This window comes from Babylonia areolata, chromosome 5 (genome assembly GCF_041734735.1).
Source record: "Babylonia areolata isolate BAREFJ2019XMU chromosome 5, ASM4173473v1, whole genome shotgun sequence".
Taxonomy (NCBI): Eukaryota; Metazoa; Mollusca; class Gastropoda; order Neogastropoda; family Buccinidae; genus Babylonia; species Babylonia areolata.
This window is the reverse complement of record NC_134880.1, coordinates 1,680,655-1,700,548: the sequence shown is the minus strand read 5'-3', so window position 1 is coordinate 1,700,548 and position 19,894 is coordinate 1,680,655. Positions and strand designations below refer to the sequence as shown.

Genomic DNA, 19,894 nt, shown 5'->3' with positions numbered 1-19,894 from the left:
CACTGGTGCAAACAACAACAACAGCAAACCAAACAACCCCCATGACTCCCCCCCAACCCCCCCCCAAAAAAAAAACAACAAAACAACAACAACAAAACAAACAAAAACAACAACAACAACAAAAAACCCCAACCAAACAAACAATAAAAAAACAAACAAACAATCCCACCCCACTTTTGTGTGAGAAGTCGCAAGGAAGAATGTTTTATTGCAAGAGTAGGTAAGTTAGTAGTTTCGCGTATAGCTTTGAGTCTTGTGACTGTGGGTGGAACTGTCAACAAAACAGCTTACTGCATGCAGATAACAACACAAAACAAACAAGCAAGCACCACCACCATCACCACCACCACCACCACCACCACCACCATCACCACCATCACCACCACCACCACCACCACCACCACTCACTTGTTGTAGAGCACGATGTCTGGCAGCCAGAGTTTGTGGCAGGGGATACGGAGCATGGTGATGTTGTTGAAATCCATGGGGTCCCACACCATGAACTCGTCAATCCACTCCTGCCACACAGTCAATGATGACCTCAACAACTGTCTCCCGATATCCCCACAACACAACAACAACAGCAAATAATGATCACACACACACACACACGCACACACACACACACACACACACACACACACACACACACACACACACACACACACATATATATATATATATATATATATATATATATGAATATAAAATAAATATATCGTGTTTTTCTTCAGGAATACTGCTCAAATCGCCTTACATGTTGCTCCACTCCCCCTCCACCATACCCTCACCCCACCCACCCACACGTTCCAGAATACACTCGCGCACAGTACCTCCATTGCACAACCAACGACGCCCTCTGGAAGACACACACACACACACACACACACACACACACACAGAGGAATATACGGACACTCACAATCCCCCGCCACACACAACAGGCAAACGGCTTCCCCACAATAAAACACATTTGGAACTAGATCGTACCAACGCCAGTGCTGGAAAATTACTGTTGTTGGAAAAGATGTGTTTTCAGTACGGCCAGTCCTCTCTTCTCCTCCTCTACACAGACCCCTCGGATGTCCAGTGGGTGTCTGAATGACCCAACCTTTAGCTTCCGTCGTCAGAAATGTGGTATTCTTTGTCAACATTCATCTCTTCAGTATAAGAGCCTTCCGCTTGCAATATTTTGATGATGGTAATTGGGGTGAAACGCTGTTGACGTCGTCTCTTTCGCCGTTCGTATGGAGAGAGTTAAATTAAATCATTAATTAACGACGGGGCCTGGAAAGAGAATACCCTATAGCTTCATCTTTACAACAGGGGTTTTAATAGCACCAGAAGCCGACCGAAGGTGACGAGTTGGGATGTACAACCCAGCCACCGGGGCTAACACCCACACAACTGTTCAGGACACCGCAGGATGTCCACCCTTCCCAAGGCCCGGGGATGGAGTCACCAGCACGCAACAGCAAGATGGAAGCCGCCCAGAGGAAGCAAGTCTTCTTGTGGGTCCAAGGTCCATAGCCTTTTCCGGCCATTGGCAGTTGATTCATACTGATGCACTGTGTATGAGGCTCGGTTATAGGAAGGTGGAGGCCAGTCCTCTCCCTCCGCCCTTTCCACCTCCCCCCAGAACCAAGGTCGGGTACCCATTGGTAAGTCTGGGTGGAGAGAGGAAGTTCGGTGTAAAGTGCCTGTCCAAAGGTCACAGCACCATGCCGCAACAGGACCCCCCACCCTTGATATCTGCTGACCAACAGGACCCCCCACCCTTGATATCTGCTGACCAACAGGACCTCCCACCCTTGATATCTGCTGACCAACAGGACCCCCCACCCTTGATATCTGCTGACCAACAGGACCCCCCACCCTTGATATCTGCTGACCAACAGGACCTCCCACCCTTGATATCTGCTGACCAACAGGACCCCCCACCCTTGATATCTGCTGACCAACAGGACCCCCCACCCTTGATATCTGCTGACCAACAGGACCCCCCACCCTTGATATCTGCTGACCAACAGGACCCCCCACCCTTGATATCTGCTGACCAACAGGACCCCCCACCCTTGATATCTGCTGACCAACAGGACCCCCCACCCTTGATATCTGCTGACCAACAGGACCTCCCACCCTTGATATCTGCTGACCAACAGGACCCCCCACCCTTGATATCTGCTGACCAACAGGACCCCCCACCCTTGATATCTGCTGACCAACAGGACCCCCCACCCTTGATATCTGCTGACCAACAGGACCTCCCACCCTTGATATCTGCTGACCAACAGGACCTCCCACCCTTGATATCTGCTGACCAACAGGACCCCCCACCCTTGATATCTGCTGACCAACAGGACCTCCCACCCTTGATATCTGCTGACCAACAGGACCTCCCACCCTTGATATCTGCTGACCAACAGGACCTCCCACCCTTGATATCTGCTGACCAACAGGACCCCCCACCCTTGATATCTGCTGACCAACAGGACCTCCCACCCTTGATATCTGCTGACCAACAGGACCCCCCACCCTTGATATCTGCTGACCAACAGGACCCCCCACCCTTGATATCTGCTGACCAACAGGACCCCCCACCCTTGATATCTGCTGACCAACAGGACCTCCCACCCTTGATATCTGCTGACCAACAGAACCCCCCACCCTTGATATCTGCTGACCAACAGGACCCCCCACCCTTGATATCTGCTGACCAACAGGACCTCCCACCCTTGATATCTGCTGACCAACAGGACCCCCCACCCTTGATATCTGCTGACCAACAGGACCTCCCACCCTTGATATCTGCTGACCAACAGGACCCCCCACCCTTGATATCTGCTGACCAACAGGACCCCCCACCCTTGATATCTGCTGACCGACAGGACCTCCCACCCTTGATATCTGCTGACCAACAGGACCTCCCACCCTTGATATCTGCTGACCAACAAGACCCCCCACCCTTGATATCTGCTGACCAACAGGACCTCCCACCCTTGATATCTGCTGACCAACAGGACCTCCCACCCTTGATATCTGCTGACCAACAGGACCCCCCACCCTTGATATCTGCTGACCAACAGGACCCCCCACCCTTGATATCTGCTGACCACTGGATCAGAAGTCCAACAGGACCCCCCCACCCTTGATATCTGCTGACCACAGGATCAGAAGTCCAACAGGACCCCCCCACCCTTGATATCTGCTGACCAACAGGACCCCCCACCCTTGATATCTGCTGACCATTGGATTAGAAGTCCAACAGGACCCCCCACCCTTGATATCTGCTGACCATTGGATTAGAAGTCCAACAGGACCTCCCACCCTTGATATCTGCTGACCACAGGATCAGTCCAACAGGACCCCCCACCCTTGATATCTGCTGACCAACAGGACCCCCCACCCTTGATATCTGCTGACCAACAGGACCCCCCACCCTTGATATCTGCTGACCATTGGATTAGAAGTCCAACAGGACCTCCCACCCTTGATATCTGCTGACCAACAGGACCTCCCACCCTTGATATCTGCTGACCAACAGGACCTCCCACCCTTGATATCTGCTGACCATTGGATTAGAAGTTCCAACGGCAAAACGACTCTGACTGGCGCCTATAGCATGCCACTACAATAAAAAATGCCGGCGTGTGTGTGATTCGATCCCGTGTGCTCAGATTATCTCGCTGTCTAAGCGGGCACGTTACCCCACACCGCCACCACTCCAAACCTGTCCGTACATGTGGCAGTCTGAAGGCAGCTACTTGGGCTCAATTCGTTGAAACTAGTTCAACATGTTCAACTTTCAAGTGATTTCACCAGCAAATGCATAACTAAGTATCCCGTCAAACGATATGTTGAAACTAGTTAAACATGTTCAACTGTCAAATGATTCAGCAATGAAAGCAGAAGTCAGCATCCAATCAGAGTTAAGGTGAAGGTGTTTGAACTGCAGTGAAGATAGAGGGCAGGGGGGGTGGGGGGCAGTTTGACTCTTCACCCCCGAAGTGTTTTCAAGGAGCTGTGCCCGACACTTAAATCTCCCTGGACGGGGCTTCCACGGCCTACAAGTGGGGAAAAGCCTGCTGTACCTCAATAATAATTAGTTTCTTGGATATGGATTTTTCGTTGTTGTTGAACAGAGCCTATAGTGCCAGTCAGGTTGTAATTATAGTGCCAGTCAGGTTGTAATTATAGTGCCAGTCAGGTTGCAATTATAGTGCCAGTCAGGTTGTAATTATAGTGCCAGTAATTATTGTGCCAGTCAGTTTGTAATTATAGTGAAATTATAGTGCCAGTCAGGTTGTAATTATAGTGCCAGTCAGTTCGTAATTATAGTGACAGTCAGGTTGTAATTATAGTGCCAGTCAGGTTGTAATTATAGTGCCAGTAATTATAGTGCCAGTCAGGTTGTAATTATAGTGCCAGTCAGGTTGCAATTATAGTGAAATTATAGTGCCAGTCAGGTTGCAATTATAGTGAAATTATAGTGCCAGTCAGGTTGTAATTATAGTGCCAGTCAGGTTGTAATTATAATAGTGCCAGTCAGGTTGTAATTATAATAGTGCCAGTCAGTTCGTAATTATAGTGACAGTCAGGTTGTAATTATAGTGCCAGTCAGGTTGTAATTATAGTGCCAGTAATTATAGTGCCAGTCAGGTTGTAATTATTGTGCCAGTCAGTTTGTAATTATAGTGAAATTATAGTGCCAGTCAGGTTGTAATTATAGTGCCAGTCAGGTTGTAATTATAGTGCCAGTCAGGTTGTAATTATAGTGCCAGTCAGTTCGTAATTATAGTGCCAGTCAGGTTGTAATTATAGTGCCAGTCAGGTTGTAATTATAGTGCCAGTCAGTTTGTAATTATAGTGCCAGTCAGGTTGTAATTATAGTGCCAGTCAGGTTGTAATTATAATAGTGCCAGTCAGGTTGTAATTATAGTGCCAGTCAGGTTGTAATTATAGTGCCAGTCAGGTTGTAATTATAGTGCCAGTCAGGTTGTAATTATAGTGCCAGTCAGGTTTCGGACTTTGCTCACCGTGTGTCCATGGCTGCCTGTCCCTGCCTTCTTCGTGTGGGGTTACTGAGGGCCTTCAGTGAATACATGGTCTGAGTTTGAGTCCCCCTGTGTGTGTGTGTGTGTGTGTGTGTGTGTGTGTGTGTGTGTGTGTGTGTGTGTGTGTGTGTGTCCGCTTTTTTCTGTGAGTCTGTCTCTCTCCCTATCTGAGTCTCTCTTTGTCTCTCTCTCTCTCTCTTTCTCTCTCTCTCTCTCCCCCCCCCCCCCACCAAACGTACACAGACACAGACACACACACCTATTCCCTTCTGTAGCAGACTCCCTGGATGTTGTCAGAATGATGTGGACGGCTTCCCCTGCACAGGTTGTTTTTTGTGATTGTTGCTGTCTATCTCCCGGCTCCCATCCCACACACCACGTGCCGGCACAACTTGACCTGTCAACATCCGGAACCCGTCAGGCTGTGAGCCGGATAAATGTGGGCAAGGGGAGGGAAGGACGGGAGGGGGGTGCATTGAATATCGAAAAACATTCTCGCTGTTTTTGTTTTGGTTCATTTGGTTTTTGCAGCACAAGCAGTTTAGAAAAGAATCCGTGGCTGTCAACAAAACGGCATGCACACATATACACGACACAGGGGGTGTGCGGGGCGCGTTTGGGGGGGAAAGAAACATAATAAAATGAAGCTGAAAAACACAGGATATATCTCTACACACACACACACACACACACACACACGCCTCGATGTCGCTTTCTCTTCAAGGTAACCAATATGCTGCACGGTGTTGATGAGGAAGTTAACCCTGGCAGGAAAGGACAAGCCAACCAGAAGTTTCCCAAACACCGGATGTTGTCACAGTATCATCACCGTGAGGAAATTGTAATTAATCAAGCGTAAGCAGCAAATGGTCGATCACAAACTGCTCCCCATAGCCCACAAGAGTTACTGGCCGTTTCACCCGTAGACCAGTCACTGCTAACTGGGACAGGAGGGGAACGTTCACTCAGTCTGGCTCCGCGACTTGGTCATTATTGTCGTCAGTAGGGGGCTTAGTAGGTGGTGTCCTAAGTACGTTAAATCAGAACAGGCACCACTGAACACCACCGAAGTGACTCAACAGCAGTGCAGGGTCTCCTCTGGCATATGGCTACCTGGCTTTCTAACATCGATGGTTCCATGTGGACTGCCAACACTGGGACTGCGACATTTGAACGCGAGTTGTGCCGTATTTGGGGGAGTCGGATTGGGCGTCGTGGGAGTAAAGCCACTGAAGCGGTGCAGATGATGGGGCAGAGAAAAATGGGTAAAAAATAAAGGTGTCCATCGCCTGTCTTTGGACTCCTACCTGTTGGTACTGCATCAGTTTGTTCAGCAACATCAGTTACACAACTTACAGTACAAAACAAGTAGTTGCTGCACTCTAAAGTCGTGTGCACTGATTTCATTTCAAGGTTGAGCGGTCAAGGGATAATCCGACCATTTTTGTTTTGTCTTTCAAACGATATTTTCATAGTGGAACAATGTGTGTGAAAATATCAGTTAAACTATTGCTCCTCTAGCCGAGAAGACCGGACGAACGAAATCCTGTCCAGTGTTGCTGTTGTTGTTGTCAAGTGTTTTGTTCTGGTGTGTCCTTCACTGACACTTACCGAGGGCTGAAGAGAGTTAACGAGTACAGAGACAGGCAGACAGGCGTGGCAACGTGATCTGATAACTCAGGTTAATAACCATAGGAGGCTGTTTTAGCTTGTCAGCTGAAGTGTATGTGGGTGTGGGTGTGCAATAATGTAATACGTAGTCTATGAATATGTTTTATGTTTTTGTCTGGTGTTAAATTATTATTACTGTTATCATTGTTGCTACGATCATTGTTGTTGCTATTGTTTTCATTATAATTATTTTTGTTAGTAATCCCATGTGGGTATTAATGTTCATAGTAAAGCGGTTTGAGCTTCTTCTTAGGGAGGAAAGGGCTCAACAACTATCCATTATCATCACGTGTCTGAGATTGCAACAAGTGTCCATTATCATCACGTGTCCGAGACTGCAACAACTATCCATTATCATCACGTGTCTGAGACTGCAACAACTATCCATTATCATCACGTGTCTGAGACTGCAACAAGTGTTCATTATCATCATGTGTCTGAGACTGCAACAACTATCCATTATCATCACGTGTCTGAGGCTGCAACAAGTGTCCATTATCATCACGTGTCTGAGACTGCAACAACTATCCATTATCATCACGTGTCTGAGACTGCAACAAGTGTCCATTATCATCACGTGTCTGAGACTGCAACAAGTGTCCATTATCATCACGTGTCTGAGACTGCAACAACTATCCATTATCATCACGTGTCTGAGACTGCAACAAGTGTCCATTATCATCACGTGTCTGAGACTGCAACAAGTGTCCATTATCATCACGTGTCTGAGACTGCAACAACTATCCATTATCATCACGTGTCTGAGACTGCAACAAGTGTCCATTATCATCACGTGTCTGAGACTGCAACAAGTGTCCATTATCATCACGTGTCTGAGACTGCAACAAGTGTCCATTATCATCACGTGTCTGAGACTGCAACAACTATCCATTATCATCACGTGTCTGAGACTGCAACAACTATCCGTTATCATCACGTGTCTGAGACTGCAACAAGTGTCCATTATCATCACGTGTCTGAGACTGCAACAAGTGTCCATTATCATCACGTGTCTGAGACTGCAACAAGTGTTCATTATCATCACGTGTCTGAGACTGCAACAAGTGTCCATTATCACCACGTGTCTGAGACTGCAACAAGTGTCCATTATCATCACGTGTCTGAGACTGCAACAAGTGTCCATTATCATCACGTGTCTGAGACTGCAACAAGTGTCCATTATCACCACGTGTCTGAGACTGCAACAAGTGTCCATTATCATCACGTGTCTGAGACTGCAACAAGTGTCCATTATCATCACGTGTCTGAGACTGCAACAAGTGTTCATTATCATCACGTGTCTGAGACTGCAACAACTATCCATTATCATCACGTGTCTGAGGCTGCAACAAGTGTCCATTATCATCACGTGTCTGAGACTGCAACAACTATCCATTATCATCACGTGTCTGAGACTGCAACAACTATCCATTATCATCACGTGTCTGAGACTGCAACAAGTGTCCATTATCATCACGTGTCTGAGACTGCAACAACTATCCATTATCATCACGTGTCTGAGACTGCAACAAGTGTCCATTATCATCACGTGTCTGAGACTGCAACAAGTGTCCATTATCATCACGTGTCTGAGATTGCAACAACTATCCATTATCATCACGTGTCTGAGACTGCAACAAGTGTCCATTATCATCACGTGTCTGAGACTGCAACAAGTGTCCATTATCATCACGTGTCTGAGACTGCAACAAGTGTCCATTATCATCACGTGTCTGAGACTGCAACAACTATCCATTATCATCACGTGTCTGAGACTGCAACAACTATCCGTTATCATCACGTGTCTGAGACTGCAACAAGTGTCCATTATCATCACGTGTCTGAGACTGCAACAAGTGTCCATTATCATCACGTGTCTGAGACTGCAACAACTATCCATTATCATCACGTGTCTGAGACTGCAACAAGTGTCCATTATCACCACGTGTCTGAGACTGCAACAAGTGTCCATTATCATCACGTGTCTGAGACTGCAACAAGTGTCCATTATCATCACGTGTCTGAGACTGCAACAAGTGTCCATTATCATCACGTGTCTGAGACTGCAACAACTATCCATTATCATCACGTGTCTGAGACTGCAGTACACAGTGACAAAGATAAACTGGGTGACGATCTACAGGTGGACTGTAAATCCTTGGAGAAAAGAGGCGAACAGGCAACTCTCTGTTCTGGAAAGTCTTGAACACTTGGCGGCATACGTTGACGGGAACAACGTGACTCTTACAGTCTGGTTCACTTACTGATGCCTTAAAACACCGTCACACATTCTGCTTGTTAGCCGTGCACCTAACAATGTGTCGTGCTGCACTAATGCAACTTGACTTTGCACCCTAACAGAAAAAGAATTCAGCTTGGTAACGTTGTTGCTTTTTGTATAAGCCTCATCTTCTTTGGTTGAAAATGTGAGCATTTCTTCTAACAATGATTACACAAAGTGTTCAACATGGATATCATGCTGTTTGTTTGACAATTAACCCCTTGACTTCTGCCGCCGACGAGAATACTCTTCAGTGAAGGGCTGTCGCCTCAATTAGGTAAGACACAGGGATGACAGGTCACAATGCCTGTCTCTTTTCTTCTCTTGGGCCTGCATCCTTTTGTTCGCTTAAGTGGTTCATTATCATCACGTATCTGAGAGTGCAACAGTGATTCGAACCAGCGCGCTCAGATTCTCTCGCTTCCTAGGCGGACGCGTTACCTCTAGGCCATCCACCTAGCAGCTGTCTTTCAAACACGTGCAACATCAGTTTCATTCCACGAGGCTTCATCAGTCAATGGAGGTTATTAATAGCAAGCTGCATACAGAGGGTAGAACAGTTCAACAGTTCTCCAGCACTGCCGTTCAGACTACTGATAGAAACCGTGTGCATGGTTCCATCTCTTTAAGGGGTGCTGGACAGTTTTGTTGATAATACTCATTCATCACACAACACGCCAGTGCACACACACACACACAGCCAAACACGGACTGGGACACACACACACACACTCTCTCTTTCTCTCTGCCTCTGTCTGTCAGTCTGTCTGTCTGTCTCTCCATCAACGGGCTCCTGTGGTGCTCTTGTCACAGTTGTGTCGACAACTTTCTGTGCGGCTTCTTCCCCCCCCCCCATCCCTCCCCGGACCTGTTGTCTCCTAGCCCCCACCTTCTCCTCCACCCGCCCGTACCCCCCAGACCCCCCTCCCCCTCACACGGCCCCACACATGCCGAGCAAAGAAGCCAATGTGGCAGGAACGGGGAATCCTTCCGCTGTTAGGAATGCGGGACGTGAGGCACTGAATGGAAAAGCATTGGAAGCCACAACTAACGCTTCAAATGGCGGGGGCTGAAAACGTATGGCGTCGCCTGCCCTGGTCCCCACCCCCCCGGCCACAGCCCCCGGCCCCAGTAATGATTAAACTGGTGGTGCCGCAGCGCATACAAGTGGGAGGTTTTTACGCTACTTGAAAACAAACAAAAAACGTAAGCCAATAGAACTTCCAGAACTTCCCCCGACAAACACAGAACTGTACGCCCGCAAGCGAAGCAAGTCGAGAGGTATCTTTCCATGGTCGTGGGATGTGAGGACACGTATTCAACGTTAAAGATGAGCTGTCCCGAGTTCAATTCAGTCCCAGTTGTTTATGGTGATGCTGGTCAGTTCTGGGCTGGAAGGCACGTGAAAGAGTCATTGTGGAGACCACACACCCTGTGCTAAAGACAGTCATTGTGGAGACCACACACCCTGTGCTAAAGACAGTCACTGTGGAGACCACACACCCTGTGCTAAAGACAGTCACTGTGGAGACCACACACCCTGTGCTAAAGACAGTCATTGTGGAGACCACACACCCTGTGCTAAAGACATTGTGGAGACCACACACCCTGTGCTACAGACAGTCACTGTGGAGACCACACACCCTGTGCTAAAGACATTGTGGAGACCACACACCCTGTGCTAAAGACAGTCACTGTGGAGACCACACACCCTGTGCTACAGACAGTCATTGTGGAGACCACACACCCTGTGCTACAGACATTGTGGAGACCACACACCCTGTGCTAAAGACAGTCATTGTGGAGACCACACACCCTGTGCTACAGACATTGTGGAGACCACACACCCTGTGCTACAGACAGTCATTGTGGAGACCACACACCCTGTGCTAAAGACAGTCATTGTGGAGACCACACACCCTGTGCTACAGACAGTCATTGTGGAGACCACACACCCTGTGCTACAGACATTGTGGAGACCACACACCCTGTGCTAAAGACAGTCATTGTGGAGACCACACACCCTGTGCTAAAGACAGTCATTGTGGAGACCACACACCCTGTGCTACAGACAGTCATTGTGGAGACCACACACCCTGTGCTACAGACATTGTGGAGACCACACACCCTGTGCTAAAGACAGTCATTGTGGAGACCACACACCCTGTGCTACAGACATTGTGGAGACCACACACCCTGTGCTACAGACAGTCATTGTGGAGACCACACACCCTGTGCTAAAGACAGTCATTGTGGAGACCACACACCCTGTGCTAAAGACAGTCATTGTGGAGACCACACACCCTGTGCTACAGACAGTCATTGTGGAGACCACACACCCTGTGCTACAGACATTGTGGAGACCACACACCCTGTGCTAAAGACATTGTGGAGACCACACACCCTGTGCTACAGACATTGTGGAGACCACACACCCTGTGCTAAAGACAGTCATTGTGGAGACCACACACCCTGTGCTAAAGACAGTCATTGTGGAGACCACACACCCTGTGCTAAAGACAGTCATTGAGGAGACCACACACCCTGTGCTACAGACAGTCACTGTGGAGACCACACACCCTGTGCTAAAGACAGACATTGTGGAGACCACACACCCTGTGCTAAAGACAGTCATTGTGGAGACCACACACCCTGTGCTAAAGACAGTCATTGTGGAGACCACACACCCTGTGCTAAAGACAGACATTGTGGAGACCACACACCCTGTGCTAAAGACAGTCATTGTGGAGACCACACACCCTGTGCTAAAGACAGTCACTGTGGAGACCACACACCCTGTGCTAAAGACAGTCATTGTGGAGACCACACACCCTGTGCTAAAGACAGTCACTGTGGAGACCACACACCCTGTGCTACAGACAGTCATTGTGGAGACCACACACCCTGTGCTAAAGACAGTCATTGTGGAGACCACACACCCTGTGCTAAAGACAGTCATTGTGGAGACCACACACCCTGTGCTAAAGACAGTCACCTGTGGAGACCACACACCCTGTGCTACAGACAGTCATTGTGGAGACCACACACCCTGTGCTAAAGACATTGTGGAGACCACACACCCTGTGCTAAAGACAGTCATTGTGGAGACCACACACCCTGTGCTAAAGACATTGTGGAGACCACACACCCTGTGCTAAAGACAGTCATTGTGGAGACCACACACCCTGTGCTAAAGACAGTCACTGTGGAGACCACACACCCTGTGCTACAGACATTGTGGAGACCACACACCCTGTGCTAAAGACAGTCATTGTGGAGACCACACACCCTGTGCTAAAGACAGTCATTGTGGAGACCACACACCCTGTGCTACAGACAGTCATTGTGGAGACCACACACCCTGTGCTAAAGACATTGTGGAGACCACACACCCTGTGCTAAAGACAGTCATTGTGGAGACCACACACCCTGTGCTAAAGACAGTCATTGTGGAGACCACACACCCTGTGCTAAAGACAGTCATTGTGGAGACCACACACCCTGTGCTACAGACAGTCATTGTGGAGACCACACACCCTGTGCTAAAGACAGTCACCTGTGGAGACCACACACCCTGTGCTACAGACATTGTGGAGACCACACACCCTGTGCTAAAGACATTGTGGAGACCACACACCCTGTGCTAAAGACATTGTGGAGACCACACACCCTGTGCTACAGACAGTCATTGTGGAGACCACACACCCTGTGCTAAAGACAGTCATTGTGGAGACCACACACCCTGTGCTAAAGACAGTCATTGTGGAGACCACACACCCTGTGCTAAAGACATTGTGGAGACCACACACCCTGTGCTAAAGACAGTCACTGTGGAGACCACACACCCTGTGCTACAGACAGTCATTGTGGAGACCACACACCCTGTGCTAAAGACAGTCATTGTGGAGACCACACACCCTGTGCTAAAGACATTGTGGAGACCACACACCCTGTGCTAAAGACAGTCACTGTGGAGACCACACACCCTGTGCTACAGACAGTCATTGTGGAGACCACACACCCTGTGCTAAAGACAGTCATTGTGGAGACCACACACCCTGTGCTAAAGACAGTCATTGTGGAGACCACACACCCTGTGCTAAAGACAGTCACTGTGGAGACCACACACCCTGTGCTACAGACAGTCATTGTGGAGACCACACACCCTGTGCTAAAGACAGTCATTGTGGAGACCACACACCCTGTGCTAAAGACAGTCATTGTGGAGACCACACACCCTGTGCTAAAGACAGTCATTGTGGAGACCACACACCCTGTGCTACAGACAGTCATTGTGGAGACCACACACCCTGTGCTAAAGACATTGTGGAGACCACACACCCTGTGCTAAAGACAGTCATTGTGGAGACCACACACCCTGTGCTACAGACAGTCATTGTGGAGACCACACACCCTGTGCTACAGACAGTCATTGTGGAGACCACACACCCTGTGCTAAAGACAGTCATTGTGGAGACCACACACCCTGTGCTAAAGACAGTCACTGTGGAGACCACACACCCTGTGCTAAAGACATTGTGGAGACCACACACCCTGTGCTACAGACAGTCATTGTGGAGACCACACACCCTGTGCTACAGACAGTCATTGTGGAGACCACACACCCTGTGCTACAGACAGTCATTGTGGAGACCACACACCCTGTGCTAAAGACATTGTGGAGACCACACACCCTGTGCTAAAGACAGTCATTGTGGAGACCACACACCCTGTGCTACAGACAGTCATTGTGGAGACCACACACCCTGTGCTAAAGACATTGTGGAGACCACACACCCTGTGCTAAAGACAGTCACTGTGGAGACCACACACCCTGTGCTACAGACAGTCATTGTGGAGACCACACACCCTGTGCTAAAGACATTGTGGAGACCACACACCCTGTGCTACAGACATTGTGGAGACCACACACCCTGTGCTACAGACATTGTGGAGACCACACACCCTGTGCTAAAGACAGTCATTGTGGAGACCACACACCCTGTGCTAAAGACAGTCACTGTGGAGACCACACACCCTGTGCTAAAGACAGTCATTGTGGAGACCACACACCCTGTGCTAAAGACATTGTGGAGACCACACACCCTGTGCTAAAGACAGTCATTGTGGAGACCACACACCCTGTGCTACAGACATTGTGGAGACCACACACCCTGTGCTAAAGACAGTCATTGTGGAGACCACACACCCTGTGCTAAAGACAGTCATTGTGGAGACCACACACCCTGTGCTACAGACAGTCATTGTGGAGACCACACACCCTGTGCTAAAGACAGTCACTGTGGAGACCACACACCCTGTGCTAAAGACAGTCACTGTGGAGACCACACACCCTGTGCTAAAGACAGTCATTGTGGAGACCACACACCCTGTGCTAAAGACAGTCACTGTGGAGACCACACACCCTGTGCTAAAGACAGTCATTGTGGAGACCACACACCCTGTGCTACAGACAGTCATTGTGGAGACCACACACCCTGTGCTAAAGACAGTCATTGTGGAGACCACACACCCTGTGCTAAAGACAGTCATTGTGGAGACCACACACCCTGTGCTTCCTTTCCTTGTCTCACTCCCTGGGGCAGGCCGGCAAGCACAAACACACACGCACGCACTCTCGCGCACACACATACACACGCATACAAGCGCATACACACATTCACACACACGCGCGCGCGAGCGCACACACACACGCAGCACGCATGCACTTAGACACAAACGCACACATACACACACACGCGCGCACGTGCACATAGACACACACACACACACACACACACACACACACACACACACACACACACACACACACACACACACATGGCACACACACACACACACACACACACACACACACACACACACACACACGGCACACACACACACACACACACACACACACACACACACACACGGCACACACACACACACACACACACACACACACACGCTTTGGAGTGGTTGCACCGGGAGATGTCAGATGTATTTACGGACCGAAGTATGGGGTTTATAATCTAGCTGGAACAATCATTTGCAAACTGATCACAGCCCATGGGCTGAAGGCAATGTGGCTCACCTGCCGGCTTGTCGGGCGGAATAGCCGAGTGGTTAAAGCGTTGGACTTTCAATCTGACGGTCCCGGGTTCCAATCCCGGTCAAGGTACATGGTGTGTAAATGGTGGACATTTTTTTTCGATCTCCCAGGCCAGCATATGTGCAGACTTGCTAGCACCCGAATCACCGTAATGTGTGTGTGTGTGTGTGTGTGTGTGTGTGTGTGTGTGTGTGTGTGTGTGTGTGCGTGCGTGCGTGTTTCCGTACATGTGTGTGTGTGTGTGTGTGTGTGTTTCCGTACATGTGTGTGTGTGTGTGTGTGTGTGTGTGTGTGTGTGTGTGTGTGTGTGATGTGGATAAAGATAAACAACAGTTATGAACCTTTTTCCAGCTATGAAAACAGAATCTCAAAGGACGAAAACGGTTCACTGCACAATAGCACAGCACCCACAACGTCCCCGGCCTCCCGCCTGAAAAGACTGTCTCCACACAGAGAATGGGACAGGTTTTCCCTGGCTCTGTCTGTCGTTTCTCTGCTGTCTTACACACACACACACACATGCACGAGCACGCACACTCACACACATGTACACACACACATACTCTCTCTCTCACACACGCAATGAGAACGCACACATACAATAAAAACACTCACCCATACACACAATAAAAAACACACACACATACACACACGCACCCACCCCTACACACACACACACACACACAGACACACACAGACACACACACCTGACCCTGAAGCAGAAGACGCCGAGGAAGAAGCTGTGACCAGCAGGGGTGTGGGGTGGTGGGGTGTGTGAGTTAAGGATGAAGATAGAACAGACCGCTAAATGGCGCATCAAGCCCCTTGCCCCCCTGTGGGGGGCGACAGAAGATTGGCGCCCTCTGGCCGCTCCCCGCCCTGTCTGCGTGCTGTGGAAGTCGCCAGCTGCCCCCCGGGTACTGAGGTAAGGGGGGGCTACCCTGCCGCGCCACTTCCGCTTGTCGGGGATAATTGTGAGAGGGGTGGGGGTGGGGGTGGTAAGGGATGACAGCCGGGATGGTTTTGTTTTTGTTGTTGTTGTTGTTGTTGATGTTGTTTGTTAGTCGTTGTTGTTTGCTTGTTGAGTTTTCTTGTTGTTGTTGTTGCTGTTGTTATTTTAAAAGAATAATTTATTCATTCATTTTATTTTATTCATTCTATTTATTTCATATAGATTATTTCGTTTGTATTGTAATCTACTTATCAATTTGATGTCATCTATTCATTTGTTTATCTATCCTTTTTGTTCTCCAGGCCTGACCAAGTGCGTTGGGTTATGCTGCTGGTCAGGCATCTATCTGCCTCCAAGATGTGGTGTAGGGTACATGGATTTGCCCGAACGCAGTGACGCTTTCTTCAGAGCCTGAAACTGAAGCTGCTGTTGTTTACAAGTGTTGTCCTCTGGCAAAATTCTGGTCAAGAACTCCGCTCTGATATATCCACCAATATACACGATGCACTCAATGCCTTACTCGTGCGTTGGGTTTATGCTGCTGTCAGGCAATCTACCTAGCTGGTGTGGTGTAGCGCATATGGATTTTTCTGCACTCGCAGTGACGTTTCCCTTGAGAAAGTGAAACATCTTCCCTTGTTTCACACACCTCGGCATCGACCAGCACTCCACGAACTACGGCTTCCACCAGCACTCCACGAACTACGGCTTTGACCAGCACTCCACGAACTACGGCTTTGACCAGCACTCCACGAACTACGGCTTTGACCAGCACTCCACGAACTACGGCTTTGACCAGCACTCTACGAACTACGGCTTTGACCAGCACTCTACGAACTACGGCATCGACCAGCACTCTACGAACTACGGCTTTGAAGGCGTGTAGGTTCTTCAAGACACACACAGGGTACACAGAAAAATGACCCCACGTTCTCACAGTGAAACTAGCTTCATCTGAAAGCCAACGAGTCTGGGTCGTTTTATACGTTGCTCCTTTCATGACAGTGATGGGAGGTTCGCTGTGAAATCATGGTTTAGAATGACAGTGATGGTGACCGGAAAGAAGTTTGATGTCTCCCTGTGGGTTGGATGCCAGTGAACGAGGTCTTTCCTTTCCCGTGTCTGAAACGCGGGTGATTAAACAGTATTTACAACAGAGGGGTATAGAAAGGAAGGATAGAACAGAGTTTAAATGAGAGAGAAAACCACAGAGGGAGACAGAAGAGGATGAAGAAACTGACGAGGAAAGAGAACTGTGATGTTCTGTCCTGATGTTCATCCCCACAATGTCACACTGAAGACGGAAAGCCAAAAGGCGCACCTTGTCAACCTAAGCCGTTCAAGTCATGAGCAGATCAGAAATAGTCCCAGAAACATGGAACCAGAAACTAAAGAAACAAAGAATGAAACTGATTCAAGGGATACATTTCTTTCAATCTTCATCTCACTTCGCCTCTCTCTCTTTCTTCTGAACAAAGTTCTTTTTTCTCCATATATCACAGATTGAAAATATAGCGTTGCCTGCCAGACGGTTTTCATTCTGACGGTAATTAGAAAGAACAACAACAAAGAGCCTGACTGAAAAAGCATCAAATGAAACCGTTGGCAATGAAGGAAATGACGCACACACAAAAAAAGAAAGAAAAAAAAAGAAAGACAGGAAAGGGAGAGAAAATCAGCAATCCCCAAACAAATATACCCCCCCCCCCCAGCCCCAAACAACAGAACCCAATCAGCAATCCCCAAACAAATATACCCCCCCCCCAGCCCCAAACAACAGAACCCAATCAGCAATCCCCAAACAAATATACCCCCCCCCCCAGCCCCAAACAACAGAACCCAATCAGCAATCCCCAAACAAATATACCCCCCCAGCCCCAAACAACAGAACCCAACACTTGAACATGCATTTTTATAATGGTCAAATCCACCAGTTTAAAGCATCATCACGCATTTTCATGCGTTCACTTCAAGCAGAATGACCGATGGCATTTTACAAACAACCGCAAGTAAACCGGACTGAAGCGCAGAAGTGTTTCCCTTCAAGCCACTTGCCCACAGCGTCCACTACAGCGGTGTTCTATTTACCTCATCCCCCCCCCCCCCCCCCAGGGGCTTTTCGTTCTCGGCAGTGTCAATTTCTCTTTGTCCTTGTCCAAGAGACTCCCGTTAACACACGAGGCAAGACACAGCCTCAGACAGTCATAGAAAGGATTATCAGATTACCTGGCTACGTTAATGGTCAGCTCTAGCTCTCTTCAGCTCCCACCACCGTCACCTACAGCCAGTGAAAAGCCCATGCAAAGTGGTGGAGTGAATTTTTTTTTTGAGGATTTCCTCCACATCAGGAGCAGTTCTTTCAATGTTAAGCTACAGAAGCGTTTGCACACGCTGGTCTTTAAGCTTTTGAAGGTAACTGTAATACTCTAGCAGTAAATGTTGTCTGTTTTGTACTTTTGGCTTTATCTTATTGAGTACAGGGCTTTTATTTTGAATTTACATCAGCCCCATCTTGTGTTTAAAACAACAACAACAACAACAAAAACACGAACTTACTTGATCTTATCCAAGCCTCAAACAATAACTCGTCCATAACACTTGTTACACAGTCCAGTTATCATTGCTTTATGGTCAGTGTTTAATGCAGAGAGAACGTGGCTTGAAAACACTTCTCAACCATTTCCTGGTTTGTACAATACGCTGGGCTAACAGTGGGTTTGTTAACATCATGTACATTGTTAACATCATGTACATTAACATCATGTACATTATTAACATCATGTACACTCTTTTGACTGTCCATCAAACATTCTCCAAGGGTCCTTCAGCCCAGTACTTGGCGACCATTTCTTTTGTTTGTAAACTTCGTTCTGACAATGTGGCCTGCCAGAAATAATATCCATATCATTACAAATGACTGCATTGAAGTCTTCAACACGTAAAATTATACCTGGTTTATAATTTGTCAAAGCCGTTTGCCAGTTTCCTGACAGATCTAAATTTTCAGTCGGGTCATTTGGTGTGTATACATTGACCACTGAAAATGCCGCATCTGTAGCTCAGCTCCCGTTCTGTAGATACCTTTTGTCTGTGTGCGGTTTGCTTTCTTTCAAAAGCGCTGTATCTTCACACACTAATATTCGTCACTAGATTTATACAGTCATTCCATCCAATAATAATGTAACATGCAAAATCTATAATCAAAGCAGTCTAGTTACGGACTTTGATTTATTTTATCAAGTTTTTACCTTTAGATTCCGATTCACGTACAGGAAGCGGTATTCTCCTTCAGTGATTTTGACCGTCAGTCATAACAGCAGACAGAAAAAGGAAAGTCTTTCAAAATCACCTTCTAAAACCCGTAAAGAGAATAAATAGCAACACACGGTGATTAGACACCGAAGGTAGTATCCCCATGATAGTAAATCAGTGTGTCAATTACCTAAGCAAAGGCGTTTGACGTGGGTGTTGGTACCTCGTCAAGATTGTTTCTTTTCCTGGTATGATGATGTGACATGGATCATTTCATGAATGTTTATGAAGGACAGAAAAGACCAGTAAGAGACAAGGCAAGACAGGTGACTGGGGGGCAAAGATGAAGGTGACGAGATGAGATGCTATAGATTTTTTTTTTTTTTTTTTTATCTCAGCTCCAGTGTAAACATTCTTCTAGAACTTTCTGGACAGAGGCAAGCCTACGTTGAAGCAAATCATACCACATTTTTACACAGAAGGAAAAGCATGCTGATTCTTCCAACATCACTGCAGAATTCCTGTTGTGAAAAATGATCGAACAATTTCAGTACACACTGGAACTTATG

The 19,894-nt window shown here is 47.9% G+C and overlaps 1 protein-coding gene across 1 annotated transcript in view; it reads right to left on the bottom strand.

Annotated features, from left to right (window-relative positions):
* The window catches only part of LOC143281853 (uncharacterized), a 274,512-nt gene that overhangs the window by 26,259 nt on the left and 228,359 nt on the right, over positions 1 to 19,894 (bottom strand). The window contains exon 4 of the mRNA XM_076587098.1: positions 409 to 518. Coding sequence (XP_076443213.1) covers positions 409 to 518 — 110 coding nt within the window. The remainder of the gene's footprint in view (positions 1 to 408; positions 519 to 19,894) is intronic.